The following is an 18381-nucleotide window of genomic DNA, read 5'->3' on the forward strand; positions in this document are numbered from 1 at the left end:
AGCTTGCAGTATTGTGTTTTGGAGTTATAAGGTAAGTTGTATTATGTTAGTAGATCAAATAATTATTAACTCGTATTTTTTTAATTTTCAGTCAATGTTTGGAGCTGATAACTACAGTACTTGATTAACTTTTAATTAGATACTGCTGGCGTTATAACGTTATCACATGTATATTATAGTCTACTTGTATATTTATTAGAAATAAAAATACTAAATAAACTTTAATCACTTTATTTACAAATATTTATTAACAACTTATACATAGTAATACTATATGCACAAATATTTGGTATTGTATCTGTGCCTACACAAATGTCAAATTGAACATAGATTAAAACATTAACATTTACCCAGTATTTGGTTTTTGTAAGTTTTAAGTACCCGTAATAAAGAAAACATATCCGTTAGAATACGAAACCGACATCATTCGGTGGTCTAGAACATTCTAAACCGAATCGCATTACTAAATAAGAGAGGATTATACAAAGCAAAAATAAAACATTAATTTATTGGGTTGTATTTTCCTCTCTAGTAATAGACATCGCCGTGGACCAATTGTCTTGTCAGGAGAACCGTTGCTTTATTTGTTTAGTCATCGAATTCCGCGACGTCATTTTCAGCCTTTTTATGTCCTACCCAGTCCCATTTTGAATAATGTAGTTTTGTTTTCTTGAATTTCGGATTTTTCGACGTTATACGAACGAAAACTCTCCGACCGAAGAGCGGTTGTAGTTGTCGGAAGTTGTCAACGAGAGGCAGGTTGAGGTTTGAAAGAAGGCCACGGAAATTGTCCATCTAAAAGACAAAGTAATTGTAAAATAATGCGTCAAAATAGGGAAGATAAGAGTTACAGGTTTTTGCTAAGCCAGAGTAAGCTAGCATTTACACCATACGATGGGACTAGATTATCTAAAGAAACATGATATCTTACAAAGCCTAAAACTATTTTTATCACTGAAAATCCCTAAAGGTAATTTTCTCTAATAATCCCCAAAAAACTGAAGAGTACGCTGTTAGTTGCATCAACAAATATTAGTAACCTTCGAATTGTCTTTGAGAAATAAGTAGTTTTTTTAATGTAAGAAGTTTTGTATCACAGGTAATTACTCTATGACATAGTGTATAATATAACATAGTCTATGACATAGAGATAAAAACCTAATAAAGGTGCGCACTTTTGACACTGTAAATAATTCAAAATGCAGATTATACTACAACTACTTTAAAAGATCTATTACGTACGTTAAATATAATAAAAAAATTACCTGGAACACGGAGATTGGTAGGTAGTCGGAGAATATGACCCACGTGACAGCTTCGGCGCACGGCGGCGTGGTCAGTGAGCCTTTGTACGTGTAGAACCGTTCAGTGTCTAAACCTGACAGAATAGAAGAAAGGGAGAACGTGTGGGGAAGTTGCATGCTAGTGTTGAAGTTCTCAATAGCGGAGAGATTCTTGACAATGGGCGTTAGTAGTTTGGCGTCGAATTCCACAACCTGAAAATAAAACTTGAGATATACTCTTGTATTTACCAACGCATTTAGAATCGGTAAAATCCTTAACGTAGATACGAAAACCGACACAGTTAAAGAATTGTTTTTGCTCGGGAAATCATTACCAACAAGTTTATATGTTGCTACGACAAGATTTCGGTTTAAAAAAAAATAGTCACAGCGTAGAATTCTATTAAACCGAAGTGGATAGACATACCGCACTGTATATAAAATGCACAAAAAAATTCACTAACCTGATAGAAGAAAGCAAGTACACAAAGACCGTCAGGATGCTGCAACGCCTCTGCTAAACTTCTGTACTTCTTGTTCCTGTGTATGATGTGCATCTCAAGAGGTAAACGCATGTCGTTGAGTGTGTGCTCCGAGCCGCGGTTATTCTTATCTCCCCAGTGGAAATGAAAGCTTTCGATCTCGTACTCATTGTCCAACGGACCGCCGAAGATGTAGGGTAGGCGGAAACCTTTCTTTTCCTCTTCAGATGAGTACTTTGGTATCGTTAGTGCCACTGGAAAAGTAAGTTTAAACTATGATCTTGATAACTAGATAAGTTTAGCGTCCTTGATATTTTGTAAATTTAATGGGTAGTTAATACTTAAAATCAAGTGAAGTATTTCATTGTCACCCTATCTCATAAAATGCCCTCTTCCGACAGTTACCTCTGTTCTAAATTTAATCCAGATTTATCCAGTCGTTCTGTAGTTACGTGGTTACAAACACCTATGATTTTTGAGGTAATGATTCATGGGCGTCGCAAGCGGTTGTAGATAGTTGAAAAATAGAGAAGTTTACTTCGAATAAACTCTATAAATAGACTTAGAGGTCTTAGTTTAGGTCATTAAGGACGCCCATACATATTTCATGATTACCTGAGTGACCATTATTTGTTATAGTCAAGGGCCCCGGCAGTGGATTCTGGTAGCCGACTAGTTCCATAGCGGGTATAGAGATGGGTATGGCCTGGCGCGCCGCAATGGCGATAGGCGATTGTTGTCGGCCGCCGCACGCTGGGTGTAACACCGCCCAGCGCCGTTGATCTGATGCTCTATATCCCCAGCCCATAACTAACGAAACTGCACAAAAAAAGATAGGTTTCAATAGTGGTCGGCGACTTGAGTCAAGTGGAATAAAAAATCTTAGTAATTTTAACCCATCTATGATCTATTCCAGACTGAGGTTACGTAACTTACATCCATCCATCTTTTCAAAATTTCGCAGACATAAGCTGTATAAACTTGGCATAAGTGCAGTACGGATAGGATCACTACAATGTAAAACGACTGTTATAGGTCAAGGTTGCAGGAGTCTACGGGATAAGGCCACCGTATTATTATAAGGTACAGATATTTGGTATTTTTATTTGAATGTGAATAGAGTGAACAGAGTTATAAATAATTGCTATTGTCACGTGAAACATCGTAATAGTATTATGTTTAGTACCTATTTATTATCTGTGGTAATACTAAGTTTCAAAATAAATTGTTAAAAAACATAAATCTTCTCAAATGCATTAAAAATTCCGCATGCAAATACTGTTTAAAGTGCATTCCAAATAATTAATTGTATGTCAGTCGTTTAAAGTAGCTATTTAAGTTGTCCTTTTGAATAGCAAACTAGTGTTTGCCGCAATTTATACCCTTACCATAGACAATGGCTACGTGTCATGTATCAGAATAACCTAATTAAGTTCAAAAAGCGCGGCAATAAATTTAACAATCGGCGCTGATTTATAATTCTCCTTTGTGAGCGGTTAACTAGGATTTTATAAATTACAAAGCTATTTTTGCAATGCCATCCGTCAAATTATACAAATCTATGCAAATTTGTTGTTCGAGTTTGGTCTTGAATTTTAGAATAGTTTGAGTGCAGAACATTGACTATTGATTATTGCGGCACAAATGAGGCTAGTACCATTTGCGACAAGGTATTTTCGTAAGTGATTGGGGCGCGCGACCTTAGAAGCGTCCAGACGCTGCGTCGGGGCCGGGAAAAAGGAGACAATACCGCATCGGTGACCAAATGTCTACTTTTATGTAATGTAAGGTGACGAAACGAGCGAGTGCCTATCCGAATTCGCCAAAACAGATACCATAGATACAAATCGTATTTCCAACGTATATGCGTTGTGTACACGTCCCATCCCATCCCATTCCCTACCTATGCGTTCCATCGCATGCGTCCCCTTGAAATCTACATCTTTTTTCCTATCCTTTCTTTGTACAAGTACAAGAAGATTAAATCTTGGCTTTCGTCAGGCACCCTTGTCAGAAGAAACACGGACTTAATTACAATTTACTGTTTTCTGTCGTGGTATTGCACAAGCCCATTCAAGCGAAGATGATAAAGTCGACTCTACCAATGTTCTACAGACAAGTAGGGGAACGAGAGTATATTTTAAAATTCTAGTTTCTATTCTCAGACTGAACACAGGCGAATTCAGTTTTACAATACATAGCACAGACATAAAGCTAAATTTTAAGTCACGTTTCTACGCAGACGAGTAGGGACAATAAATGCTGCACTTCATTACAATAATAGCCATTAGTCTTGTATACGGTAGTATATTTAGTATACATAGGTTATTGTTAAATATAATTATATGCGTTTAGAAGCAACTGAACGATGCTTCGGTAAATACGTCTATTTTAATTCGGGTCAACGTTTCATGCACATCATTGTTTGTTAATCTGTGTTATTATTTAATATTATAATTATCATATACAACTATTATAACGGAACATGTTTACCAAATGTATTATCAGCGCTTGTGCTAACATATGAAATGAGAGATGTACAATTTCGCCACTTTGTTATATAATTTTAGTTTTGTATTGTTACTTAAAATTTACTTACTATTTACATCAGTAATGTTAGGCCTATCTAATATTACTGAAATCAAGCGTTTTCCACCTTTTTCTACAAGAAATGAAGAATTCGTTAAGATATTAACTAAAGTGACTAGAATCTAGACTTTATCATCATCACCAGCTCACTATATATCCCCACCGAGGGGCTCGGAGCCTACCCTATTAACGGGTGACTAGCCCATAGTCAACCACGCTGGCCCAGTGCAGGTTGGTTGACTTCACACATATCTTTGAATTTCCTCGCCGATATGTGCAAGTTGCAACATTGGGTAAATTATGTACGTATGAAAATTCGAAAAATCGAAAATCACATTGGTACAGCGGGATTCGAACCCAAGACCTGGAGATTACAAGTCAAGTGCTTAAACCACTGAGCCAAACTAGAATTTATACTGCCATTTATTTTAAGTACCACTAGCCTTTATTGTGTGTATATTCTCTATGAGTTGTAAAACGATATATTTTTTCCAGAAATATCAAGAAGAAAAATATAAAAAAACTTGCCATATACACCAACCAAACTCCGAAAAATGATATGAAAAAGAAATTTAATTAATCAAATTAAATTAATTAGCACTTTTTAAATCTAGTATACATTACTTACTTATAAGCAATTTAATTTATTGTTTTTTTTTTATAATATAAGGTGGCAAACCAGCCAGCGACCACCTGAATCCACTGAAATGGAAAGCGACCGCTGAATATATGTTTTTGACGTAACGTTGAGAAAAAAACCCGTTTCTTAAGAGTAAATGTCCATAAAGGGTAATTGATTGCATTAAAATCAGTGATTTGAAAAATAAATGCATTTGGTCCTAATTAAAATTCACTTCGTTAACTTTAATTTCAGATTCAGTCTCTTGTATTGTTCCGAGGTTATTGTTTTTCAGTGAAGTACATAAATAGTTATTCTTTAGTGAAAATCACATATTACTAAGTATAAAGTGTATATAATATTGATTTTTCAGCATAACATTTCAGGAATTTCAGTATGACGGAAAATAATTTTTAACAGATTTATAGTCACAAATGCGACGAAAAGTGAAAAATCTTAGTTTTGCAAAAACCAAAACACTGAATCCTCGAGGCAAAAAAGGCGGCAAACGTGGAATTGGGTGAAAGTAGATGCTAGGGTGGCTGTCAACATATTTTTTCGATGTCCATCAAAAAGTAAAGATCTTTAAATTCGATAAAAAAGCATAGAAATGATTGTTGCCCGTCTAAAAAAACTTTAAACTTCGCTCTACCTTTATCTCGTATTTTATTTTAACCATTTTCAAAAACAAAAAGAACATGTTTCGGCAATAAGAACTCACAATTGTTTAAGGCTTGTAACATTCGCATTGTAAACATTTAAAATTAATAATAATAACTAAATAGTGCAACCTCTTACCTTTGAACTATGAACCCTAAGTCTTGTATAAATTAGACTATGTCGATTAACATTTCAGTTAAATTTCTTCAAATAAGCATCTTAAAATGATAATTATACTGTAATTTTGTGTACATTTAATCCTATGAAAATATACAACTTAGATATGTACACATAAACAGTAATCGTCAATGTAAGTATGCTTAAGTTATGAATGAAGTAAGGCCATTCAAGAGAAAAAGAATGAAAACAAATTCTTATGAATTTATAAATATTTATAAACTCGATATTCTAAGCTACAGTTACAATATGTTATTACAAAACTAATAACAGTCCTTCGATTATTAAATAAATTGAAACAATCATTATTAATATTTAGAATACAAACTGAGAGTGAGAATTACGTTTTTGTTACAACTCAAACGGCCGAATACTGGAACGAATATTTAAAAACTTTTAACAAACATATTACAATCTAATGGACGTCAAAATTTTCGTGGAATATAAGACCGAGCGCACACAAAACTAAACTATCAACCACACACACGCACAACCTTTCAATTGCACAAGTAAAAGAGTAGTGTGCGCGCCTCCATATAAGCTGATAAAAAATAAAATGGGACCCACCTGCAAGCATTACCTTTCGGATAAAAAAAGAATTATCAAAATCGGTCCACTAGCGGCGGAGTTATGCCGTAACAAACATAAAAAAAAAACAAACAGACGAATTGAGTACCTCCTTCTTTTGGGAAGTCGGTCAATAAACGCGCGACTAAACAGTTGTGCTATAGTTTAATCAAAGGTATTAGTCCCTTTCCCTTTCCACCCTTTTCTAAAGAGGAAAGGATAGGACGGAAAAGTTGATTCGACGGTGGAGGAGACGCATAGGAAGGGGAAATGTCCTCTTTATTTGCGTCTCCTCCTCCGTCAATCAAGGGTAGGCAGCGCATCTGCAATTGCGGATGTCTATGCGCAGCGGTCGCTTTCCATTTCGGTGGATTCAGGTGGCCGCTTGCTCGTTTGCTACCTTATATTATAAAAAAAAATCTACAATATATAACTTTGAATTTTCATTGCTTTTAATTTCTGCAAATACATTTCAGTCAAGATGCCCATTTGGATACCTCTGATTATTATCACTGATCCCGGCCATTTATTCGATTGCCGGATATTTGTTTCGGTTTCGGTAAAATGCCGCAAATCTTAAAAAAACGAAAAAATCGACTAAAAAGTATCGTTTTCTGTATTCTCAATAAATAATTTACATGTTTTCGTTTTCGTATAGAGGACAAAGAGAAATAATTGACCAAAAAAAAGTTGACCTTGGTTATATTTATTAATTACGAATAGAATCTATAATTCATGGTCACTCTAACAGATAAGAAATAAATTAGATATATGTAATTTAGAACAGAACGACTGTATGTACGTTTTACTATACCCTATTATCTATTAAAGATAAGTTCGTGACAAATCTCGGATTCTGATTTTCCAACATCAATTATCGCATATGATAAATATATTAAGTGAGATGGAAATCGCAAACACAGCTGACCTTTGTGAAGTATTGGACCTACATTTTGAGGTTAGATTTGTATGTCATTATTATATTTATTTAATGTTATAGTCTCACTTAGCACGTAGTTACCCTGACTTCTTTTATAACTATAGTTTTTTGGTTATAAAGTCACTTCTTGCACAAACTATGCAGTAGTGCGATAGTTTATTTTTTACAAGAAAGTAGTAAACGAGCAATTGGCCAAAACTAACGAAGAACTGCCGTCTATTGACATCTGTGATTAGCTAAATAGTTGCTGGCATTACCTAGTTTGATAAATAGAAGGGAGAAAATAATTCAAGCAATTTAGAAAACGCGCAGTAACAGAAAATGTAAAGACAATCATTGATGACTAATTTATCTACTGAAGTTCTAACGATGTTCTTTTGTTTTTTTTTTAATTTAAAGCATTTTATATACACATGTATTTAACTAGCTTTTACCGCGACTTTTCGTATGTACCTTACTCAGTAATAATATAACTTCTTAAAGACGAAGAAATTTTGAAATCGTCTTTGAGTTTATTTGTTATTTAAAAATTACAAAATTATTTGTGTGATACATTAAATCTTTCCTTTTTATAATTAATATTACTATTTGTAGAATTAAAATAATAGAACGTATAGACAAAAATTGAGAAACACCAGATAACTTAGTCAAAATCTTAAATTTTGTGTACGAAATGATTAGAAGGAGGATTGGGTTAGCAATGTGCTATTTAACAAGATCTATCATTATCCATTTTGTACTTGACTTCTTTCTTTCTCTCCTTCAGACATCTTAGTTCTTTCTTCATACAATCACGTCCAGTGCTTCAATAACAAGCCATTCATCGCCTAATAATCTCATAATACACCCATTTGCTAATCTACCAGTGATTATTAACTTTTTTTATTCTTATTCGCTCTACCATCAAATCGATCGCCATTACACAATTATTAATTAAAAAAAAAATAACATGTATGTTCCATTTACATGTACGGAAAAGAGCGGCCGTGAATTTTCCTCGATATACAAGTCCAAAATTGATAGCGTCAAAAATTGTTTATTGATATTTTTTATCTGTATTTGAATACGGACATAATGATGACTTAAACGCACTTATTTAATTATTGCAGGCATTAACAGTAAAAAATGCATAGTTTTTTTGTTATTAGAACCATTTAAAAAATGTTTCTCTGATGATTACAGTTATAATCTCACTATGTACATTAGATTTTTTTTTTCTTAAACGGTCTTTAGTGTAGTTTTGTTTATTCAATACTGACTGTTCCAGTCGGATGTTTTTGCGAGCCAAGCGGTTCGGTTGTACGCAGAGTATGCAAACTGCAACAACTGGTCTCAAATGTGTTACATTTATATCAAAGTTTTAGAAATTCGATCCATGTGTATTCATAACTACTTTTACAAAGTCTTTATTCGAAATCGTATTGTAATTAGGAATGACTTTGTATTGCATACGTCAATTTTATTATTTTCTATCATTTCAAAATGTACAAAAGAGTTTTTTTTTTCCACAAAATATACTAACATATTACAAATTGAATATAAAGATAATAAAAAATAGTTTAATTAATCATTGAATTAATAATTTTCGTAGACCATTTTAACTCTGATAAAATATTTGTGTTGTATTTATTTCGATACAATTATGTTCATAATTAAAAAAAAAATTAAACATATTCTTCAAATTATAAGATTTTATCAGATTCCACGGCACTGAAAAAGAAAATTAAAAACTAAAACTCACCGTTTACCGCCAAAATTGCAATGACAGATGATATGAGATGCTTCATTATTAAAATTAAAAAATAAATTTTATCAAAAAATTAAAAGAAATAAATGTACGTTCAGCTATGCTTGCTGCCGTGGTGCTTGCAGTTTATATACTACACTTTGTGTTGCGGCGAGCCGCGCTTTCAATGGCCCAACGCGTCATTGCCGTGAGAAATAACCCTAAAATGCCGCTACACATTTTCCATTTGGATTTTCGTGCACAAATCATATCGGCCGAATTCTTTTTCTCTATTTCTTACTTTATTACAATGAAGTGTTTACAGTTTATTAGATTTGAGGCAAGCTAGCAAGAGATTCTGCACTTTTTACGCAAATAATTTCTTTGAAGTACTTATTGAACATTGAACGAATCAAAATACAAATACTCTTCTGAAATCACATCTTATTTGTTTTTTTAATTGTAACTGTTACTTAACGAGGATACGAAGTGAATAAATCTTCTATCTGGGAAGTCTCGTTAAAGGAACTTATTTATGTTTATTTAATTGTGATTTAACAACAAGTTATTTATTTATTTCTTGGATTTATCACATGGGGATTATATAGGTTCTTCTGCGACGACTAATACCATTAGTTGCCAGATTTTTTAATCGATACATTTTACTAAAAAATACATGACAACAAAAATTTTACTTTAGAAATCGTTCTAAATGGATCCTATTGCAATATAAATTATTTCTGTATTCGAAACTTTCAGGATTCTGGCTAATCGATTAAAAATCATCGTTTTTAAAATTACTTAACTAGCGATTTTTAAGATCTAAGCATCTGTCATTAATGGTTCTGACATTAGTACGAGGTAATGTCCAACACTCATGCGTGGTCAATTTTGGTTCGTGTAGCATTCAATGTGTTGAGGGCTGATCGCCCAACGGGCCAAATACTCGGAACAATAGATGATAACATAGCAATAACACTCTGAGATGATATAAGTTATAGAGCCACCGTCCAAACATCCCATTGATTAGAATCATAATAAATAATATCATCGCTGGAGAAAATTAAAACATCGCAAGGACATCAGCCGATGTAATAATAGTTACGTGTCTTTCATTTTATAACACGACTATCTGTCGCCCGTGAATACTTTTCATGAAAAAAATTGCTGTAAAAAACGTATTTTTTATATTTTTAACTGCATACTACGAGCCTGTCGTACCAAATTGTAAATTGTCTGATAACAATACCACGTGTAAAATATGTGATGAATTTTGGTCGCTTTTCTGACAGTGACGTCATTTTTAAGGTATCTGAGCCTCTATCAGCCAGTGGTGGGAATGGGACAGGCCCTTAAAATCTCTTTCTTTATCTGTAGACTAAAATTAGGTGCAGTGTTACAAGGGTTGCTGTTTGGTATGGTAAGAATGAAAAAAACGCATACGCAGTTTATTTATCAAATAGATGTGATATTACAAGAGATCCTAGAATATGTTACATCGAGTTTTGTGAGTCTATGGTAAAGTGAAGTGTCATTACAAAAAGTCAGTAAAAAATATTGGTAAAGGTAGAATAGTGCAATTGCGAAACGGAAATACATAGCGTCGTTTAGTCCTGTTAGTTTCGGTTTTATTTATTTAATTTGTCGTACTACCAACGAAAATATCAAAATCTTTTTTTTTTTAAATAGCATAAATACAAATTGAAATCATCGCCTATTGTCATAGTGAGGGATGATTTTTCAATAACACAAAATTATTTCTCACCAAATCTTCGTTACTTATTCATTCCCCATTTCATTTGCAACTAAAATTATTAACTACTCAAAGTCTACGTCCTTTCTCAAGTCTAATAAAAAACACAAACGGTGCTTATATTATAAATGCAGGACCAGTTTATCTGTTGCCTGCATTTTTAACTCTATTGAATTATTCCTTCGCTGAGTCTATTTTATTCCTTTATTTCTATTATATTAGACCACAAAGACCATAATAGTTATTTATATAAAGATAGATAATAAATAAATGATTAAACTCTATTGTATTATCTTAAGTTTTTTTTAATAAAGGATTAGTCGTCATTTTGTTCACTCTTCGTGATTATTTCTTCATCATCCTCCTCCTCCTTATCCTAAACCTCCTCCAAATAACTCTTTTATCCGTCATCTCAGTCATCACTCCCTCTTTGATCATGTCACCTTTTACGTAATCTATCCATCTCTTCCGGGAATCAAAAGCTTCCAATAGGATTTGGCACTATTTATTGCGCCCGGCCTCCTGCCTGTCGCCAACCCGTCTTGAGATTTCAGTGTTTATTTATTAAGCAATATTCGTCTAATAATGACCAAAAACTTATCCTGCAAATCGTTTAGCAGTCGCAAGGAGAGTGTATCTTGCCAAGGGATTTTCGAGTCTTTCAAAGGAATGAACAGAGCTAACTAGAAAAACAAATTCATTGTATTGCAAACAAGGAACGACAAACCAACGCGTAGTAACAGTTTGTTCCACGCAAGCTCTACCTAATAAGGCACCATCATCAGCCTTTATCAAACAGTTGGACATAGGTCTTGCTCAAAATCTGCTACAGAATGCGGTACGCCTTCCGCATATGCCTACTAAAAAAAAATACAGGCGAATTGAGTACAACCTTCGTTTGAGAAGTCAGTCCAAAAAACCACGGCTGAATTAAAAAAATACTACATGACTGAAATAGTACGTAAATTTATCGATTTACTATTTGATTTACAAGTCAAGTTACATTCTTATCAGTAATTAAATTCTATACGGTAACTGTGACCGGTCATTATCAAACAGTTGAGACACGAAATGTGCATATTTTGTTCGACATGTGAATACTCGGAGAGTAAGCAGATGTATGATAGACTAGCTGTTCCCGTACGGCTTCATCCGCATGAAATTATGAGAATTTTATTTTATTGTTTGCATTTGTCAAATTGTCAATAGCAAATGTCAAAATGACATGACAGCTTAGCTTAGCAATCTTTGCAATCTCTCTTTCTTGATGTTGGCAGCAACTTATGGTCTCTTTCCCACATTAGGGTTTTTATCCAAAATATTTACCCCCTAAGTTTAACGGCGTGAAAACATATAGCCTGTACCATGACGTAAGTGTAGGGCTTTTTATTAAAGAAATAATTATTCAAAAATATGATGTAATTGCTGACATCTTAGGCAACAAAGAAGTGTGTGTTTACGCTTTATTATAATAGTTTAGATACAGATATGTACCTACCTACTATCTACATTGTTTAAAACATTGATTCCAATTTCGAGATAGCCTAGATATACATAAGTATATGAACAAAGATAATATGTTACTCGCACTGTGATCGACGATGCAAAACAAAACAAGCTAGGGGTAACTACTTAATTTTGCGTGTTATTAATTACTAATGGTGAACTGAGGTCGTGTAAATAATATAAATCTTGTAACTAAGAACGTAAGCGTAAGATCAATCTATACTAATATAAAAAGGAGCAAAGATTTGTTTTTTTGTATGTTTTAATATACCTCACAAACTACTGGGCCGATTTTAAAAATTCTTTCCCCATTCGATAGATAATTTATCTGCGAGTAGCATAGGCTATATTTTTTAATTTTACGCGGGCGAAGTCGCGAGCAATACTAAATAAGACGGCATTAACACAACAGTGGCGGCGTAGGAAGGAATGGCACCCAGCAGGGTTAGACAGTAAAAAACATGAACGAAACGAAAGCGATTATCGTTCGATTGTGATTGGTTGAGACACTGACGTCTGACGTCACGCGTTAAAATCTTAGACAGTGACACGCACGAAGGTTGCTTTCGTCTTTCGTCTGTCGTTTTTCGACTATTTCCTTTAAAATTCCTGGACAGTAACACGAAATGACAAACATAATTGTTTTTAAAGCGACACGATCGTTCGTTTTTGAGGCGATTCTCAAATGTGTCTCGTTTTGCTTCGAGATCAACTGAATCAACTTTAGTTAAATGTCTTTAACTATTATTAAATATTAATTTAATCTTCTAAGGTGAAAAATCTTTAAATGGTATATAAATATAACCTTAGACCCTTTAGATGATAATGAAAAATAAACTTTATTTACGATCATCTTTATTTCAAAATTAACATAAAAAACATAAATCACACAAGTTACAAATAAAAACTATGTAAATGTTAGATGTTTTTGCATTTGAGACTGCTTATCAAAGCTACATTTTCTTTGGACATTGCACGATAAAAACGACGCCTAAACTGTCAGCTTTACCCTTTGGAACAATTTTGCACGACTTGTTATTTACAAATATAAACAAGATGTTTTAGTACAACAGCTTAAATCAAACAGCCGAGTGAAATGTTGTTTTTTTTAAGTGTCTTAGTGGTAAAGGTTAAAGCAAAAAATCTTTATGCCTCATCACTTCTAACTAGAAATAAAATTTGATAGTCAAGCTAGAATTCTTTAATGCATAATTCATCTTCCTCATCAATTCTGCTTCCTTTTTAAATCACAATATAACCTTAAAAAGGTGATGTTAATTATGCATGTGTACGACGCAGATTTATAGTGAGTAGATGTTCATCACTTAATTGTGTCGGGATACGCAAATCGCGTAGACATTTTCATACAATACGTTAAATCTAAGCGCCTTGGAGCCTTTTACATGTGCTCCAAGTTATAAGGTGTAAGAGGAAATAAAATAACTATTGTTAGATTCATAGGTGACAATTACATTGAAGTTTATTATGATAAATCTGTTTAATTTAAAATTCTAGAATTCTTTTCAAATTTAAAATTAAGATGTTACGAAAGATAAACATAACCTTTGCATTTACCATTTCCAGGAAGTATCAGCGAGGAGAAAAACAAAATAATTCCAAATTTAAACAGTTCTTTGAGGACATTTTCAATTTCGAATTCTGTCATGTGATTTCTATATATGAATTAATAAAAAAAAAACTACATCCGAGAGTTTTTTTCTCGTCTCTCATACTTTAAGCCAAAGATAAAATATTAATTCTGTTATCGTACAGTGTCAAATAACATCCATCACCGCGGACAGGCGGGGTCTCGTGGACGTAAATCATGTATTCCGCGCCTAACCTAATTGTTTAAATTGTTTTATAGACGTGTACCCTATTGTTTATTCTCCACTTGCGAGCGTTTTATGTTCTGAGCTTATAGCTTGTAGACGTAGGCGGAGTCTTGTCATTTTTATTGCTGTTTTATATTCCGCCTTGTTATTAATATTATTTGCAATTTGATATAAATCACTAGTTAATTATTGGTGCTGAAAACTGACGTATTAAATCGAAAGCGATACTTTAAATTTGGTTTACTAAATTATACTAAATAGAATCAGCCAGTATTTATTTATTTAGAAGGGACACTCCGATCGATGGATTTTCTCGCTTTAACCATCCATTATGAACCCACTAGCAACAACCCCCTAATCCTTTGGCAGGCAAATTGTGGCTTTAGAGCCGCATGGGCTCTCTATTACCGAAACTTTTTAAGGAAACGCAACCATATTGTTCGCATTAATGAACATTTATTAAGAAATTGAATACTAGTTATTTATTGTAATAATAGTTTACTAGATTTGGCTAGTTTACGAGGTATCTTTTTAAATTGTAATGTTCATATTTTGCTCTTTGACTAATAAGTTTGTCGACAACTGCCTTAATCTATAGAGGCTATTTGAGTTCAGTTTTTATCTAAAGTAAATACTCCAGGCTACCACAAATATCTACTATATTAGTCAAATGCTACCTTGGTAGCTTATGTCATAAATCGGGTGCTACCACATCAATGATGTTTGTCACATGGTGGCGCCTGACAGTGTTATTCGAATAAAATGTTCGCGCCATGCATCTTAACGAGATTCACTTAAGAGGTAGCTGATTCTCCATTTAAATCTATACACTAATATTAAAAAAGAAAAAAATGTCTATTTTTATACGTATTGAAATAGCCCATAAACTACTAGGCTGGTTGGAAAAAAAAACCATTGTTATTATTTTTTAATTTCAAGCGGACTAAGTTGCCAGTACCAACTAGTGTTGAATGAACTTAATTGTTTCGAGTTTTATTTATAAAATCACATCTTTTTATTTTACTGAACCAATAAAACTTGGTTTCTTCATACTGTCTATAAATCTGTAGTGTGGTTTAAATGTATTCCTTAACTAAATATATTACACAATAACGTATAGCTCCCCCTTAAATAAATCAATATTCTGGATTTGAACAAATTGTCTAGATCTGATAAGACCAAATATTTAAAGAAATTCTTTTTATTTTTATTTAATCATTTATTTCCAGTGATTTATTTATAACTATTCTTACAATAATAATAATGGAAATGTTATGCGACGAGACGATACGATAGCCATACATTCATAACCAGAAAGTGTTATGAATGTATGGCTACAAAGGAAGAGGAAGACCGAAGAAAGTATGGATGGATTGTGTAAAAGAGGATTTGCAAGAAAGGAGTGAATTCAGATATGACGGCTGATAGAGATGTATGGAAGAGCAGCACATACTGTGCCGACCCTCCATAAGGGATAAGGGTTGAAGGAGTTTATGAGACGAGAATAAGTTTGGACCTCTCTGATTTATGTCCAAAGAGAACAAAAAACCTCCTTTTTTCATACAACTAAAAACCAGGAAACGTATAAACGCCAGATATTGCATAGACAAACATATAAAGAATTTTGCTTTTGTTTCAGTAATTTAATCTATTTTAGGTATTTATAACGTCGATCTATATTTATAGTTAATTTTTAATGTTATCATAACTTCCTACAGTCGTATGGCGTATTTGATCTCATTCATCATACTAATATTATAAATGCGAAAGTTTAGATAGATGGATGTTTTCTTGAGTTTGTAGTCTAACCGGCTGAACAAATCTGGATGAACTTTGGACAGATGTAGAGCAGTCTGGAAGAACATAAAGACTACTTACTTAGTTTTTTAATACCACGCGGACGGAGTCGCGGGCGAAAGCTAGTAACTACATTTACGTAATAGAATTTTGAATAGCAAACAGATCCAATGTCAAGTAATTTAGCGGAAAAAACTAATGCTAGTTTTACGCCATCTATCGGTTTTAGAATATAACAACAACTAAATACGGCACAGACTGTTACTTCATTCGATATTTAAAAAAGAAACATTTTCCTTAATACTTTATTTATTTTTAATTATAAAAATTTCTATAAACATGTATATTGGCACTTAGTAACAAAATGGATTCAAAGTTACATACAAACACACTTTATTTCAAATTCTTATACAAAATCAGTCAAAATAACAAATTGGCTCAAACAACTCAAGCTTGATTGATAAAAAAACAAATTTCGTATCAATCTTGTCATTTGATAATTATAACAAAACTTTTGCATGTGTTAAAAATATAATCAAGAACTCAAAAAATTAACCATTCTCTGTCCTTAATGGAGTCATATAATTAAAAAATACTGTTTCTGTAGACATTTTATACAAATAAAAGTACATGTCATTTATTTTAGTTTAATATAACTTTTGTTTTTATTTCTGTCTTAATAGTATAACTTAGACTTGTCTCCCAAATTCCAATTAACATCCAAAAACCTCTGAACAATTATCTCTATACCAATCATTTAAACTTGGAAAAGGGGCAAAAAAATTATGAAAGTTAAATCTATTCTATAAGCTATGATTTTTGTGCCTATTTATTCTTTGTCAGACTTATGACACAGATTAAAATACTTAACAAATGGTATTAAAACCACATGAAACCAACATGCATTTATGTATGACCAAATGGAGATCTGTGGTCTCTGCTCTTTGAGATATTCTCCACTTTAGTGCTGACAGTGGCGTTAGATGGCGCTGTTGTGAATCCAAAGTAATAATATATAATTGAATGTTTGTAGTAAAAATGGCAAGTAAATGAAGCTTAAACTACTTACTCTAGGACTATTACATGTGTCAATAGTACATTTTTGTAGGAAGTACAGTCTAAAAATCCTAGTAGATGGCACTGGAAATGATTCTGAATGTGTCTTATATCCAATGGCGAATCCAAGGGGGGTCATGGGGGTCATGACCTGATTGCTGATTGGTCAAGAGCTTGACTAAAATTTACATATTTTGTCAAGCTCTTGACTTGACCACGACTATGTGACCCCCCTGGTGCCAAAGCTGGATCCGTCCTTGCTTATATCTTTATAATACTAAACTATACAAAATTATATATGATATGAATGGATGTTTGATCAAATGTCCTTTATGAATCTCAATGACATTTGTCAAATGTAGAACTGTTTTGGAGATCCGAAGGCTGCTTGTTGTTTTTTAATTATGCTCAGATGACATAGTGGGGATACACTTGTAGTAATATTAATATTTTGTTGACAATATTAAGCATACTACTTAACTCTTTGTCTTAAGACAGTTCTTTAGTCAGAATTTAATAATTGAGCTAAGCATTTTCTCATTTTCTCAGGAACTGGTACTCCAGAATGCGCTGGCTTTGGACGTCTATTCCGAGTTAGTTTCTTAGCACTTTTAGTGACACTTCCTGTCACATTTGCCTGTTTGTTTTCCTTTTTACAAGACTTTGGAGTGACAGGCTTCGGTACAGTTTTAGGTTTAGCCTCAGTCACCTCAGTTTTATTGGCTGAAAGTATAAGAATAAAATAATTATTGTAATTATATCACTATTAGAATTGCGATAGATACAAATCTGTTGCACAAATGTCCATAACTACTCAGAACACATGCAAGTGGAAGTAATACCACGTCTAGCGTAATGAGTGTGCGTGGGCCCAATTTAAGTACCCTTTCCCTTCTGACTTTTTCGTTAGAAGGTATGGATGGGCACCACACTGGTATTAAATAAGCAGTATTAAGAGCACTCGATAATCATTTATTTTTGATTGTTTAAGGGCAGCCAAAGTTGGTAGGATTTTGTCTTGTGAAACAATTTAAACATAGATTTACTTACGCTTAACTTCCTTCTTTTTGGCAATGTTTACTCCTTTACCCGGGTCTCTGTGAGTTTGCGTATCGCGGGGAGCCATTTTATATTCCACTTTTGTATTATATTGCGGTGCGTATTAAGAAATTAACTCACTATTATTCCACAAGAGAAACAGTCAATAATTAAGATTTGAATTATAACGACTTGCAAGCTTGCGAAGATTGTCAACAAAAATAGCGTTATGTCAATGTCAAAATTGTATTTTTTTTAAATAATTTTATCACCTAGTTATGAGATCTTTAAGCCAATATAAATTAGTTTAAAAAATCTACAAAAAATGACACCACTTTGAAACTAACTAATTT

At 33.1% G+C, this 18381-nt stretch overlaps 2 protein-coding genes across 2 annotated transcripts; both read right to left on the reverse strand.

Moving 5' to 3' along the window:
* Positions 1-215: 215 nt before the first annotated feature.
* On the reverse strand, positions 216-9183 carry LOC106106070 (carbonic anhydrase 7). The gene is made up of 5 exons (XM_013286599.1): positions 9059-9183; positions 2381-2584; positions 1748-2019; positions 1266-1496; positions 216-795 (listed from the first exon to the last, which is right to left on the reverse strand). Exons 1-5 carry the CDS (start codon positions 9102-9104, stop codon positions 589-591), a joined length of 960 nt encoding a protein of 319 aa, XP_013142053.1. The 5' UTR covers positions 9105-9183; the 3' UTR covers positions 216-588.
* An 8283-nt stretch (positions 9184-17466) lies between these two features.
* On the reverse strand, positions 17467-18255 carry LOC106106033. The gene is made up of 2 exons (XM_013286557.1): positions 18041-18255; positions 17467-17713 (listed from the first exon to the last, which is right to left on the reverse strand). Exons 1-2 carry the CDS (start codon positions 18114-18116, stop codon positions 17493-17495), a joined length of 297 nt encoding a protein of 98 aa, XP_013142011.1. The 5' UTR covers positions 18117-18255; the 3' UTR covers positions 17467-17492.
* Between the last annotated feature and the right edge of the window lie 126 nt (positions 18256-18381).

Source organism: Papilio polytes, unplaced genomic scaffold (assembly GCF_000836215.1).
Source record: "Papilio polytes unplaced genomic scaffold, Ppol_1.0 DF822511.1, whole genome shotgun sequence".
NCBI classification, from domain to species: Eukaryota; Metazoa; Arthropoda; class Insecta; order Lepidoptera; family Papilionidae; genus Papilio; species Papilio polytes.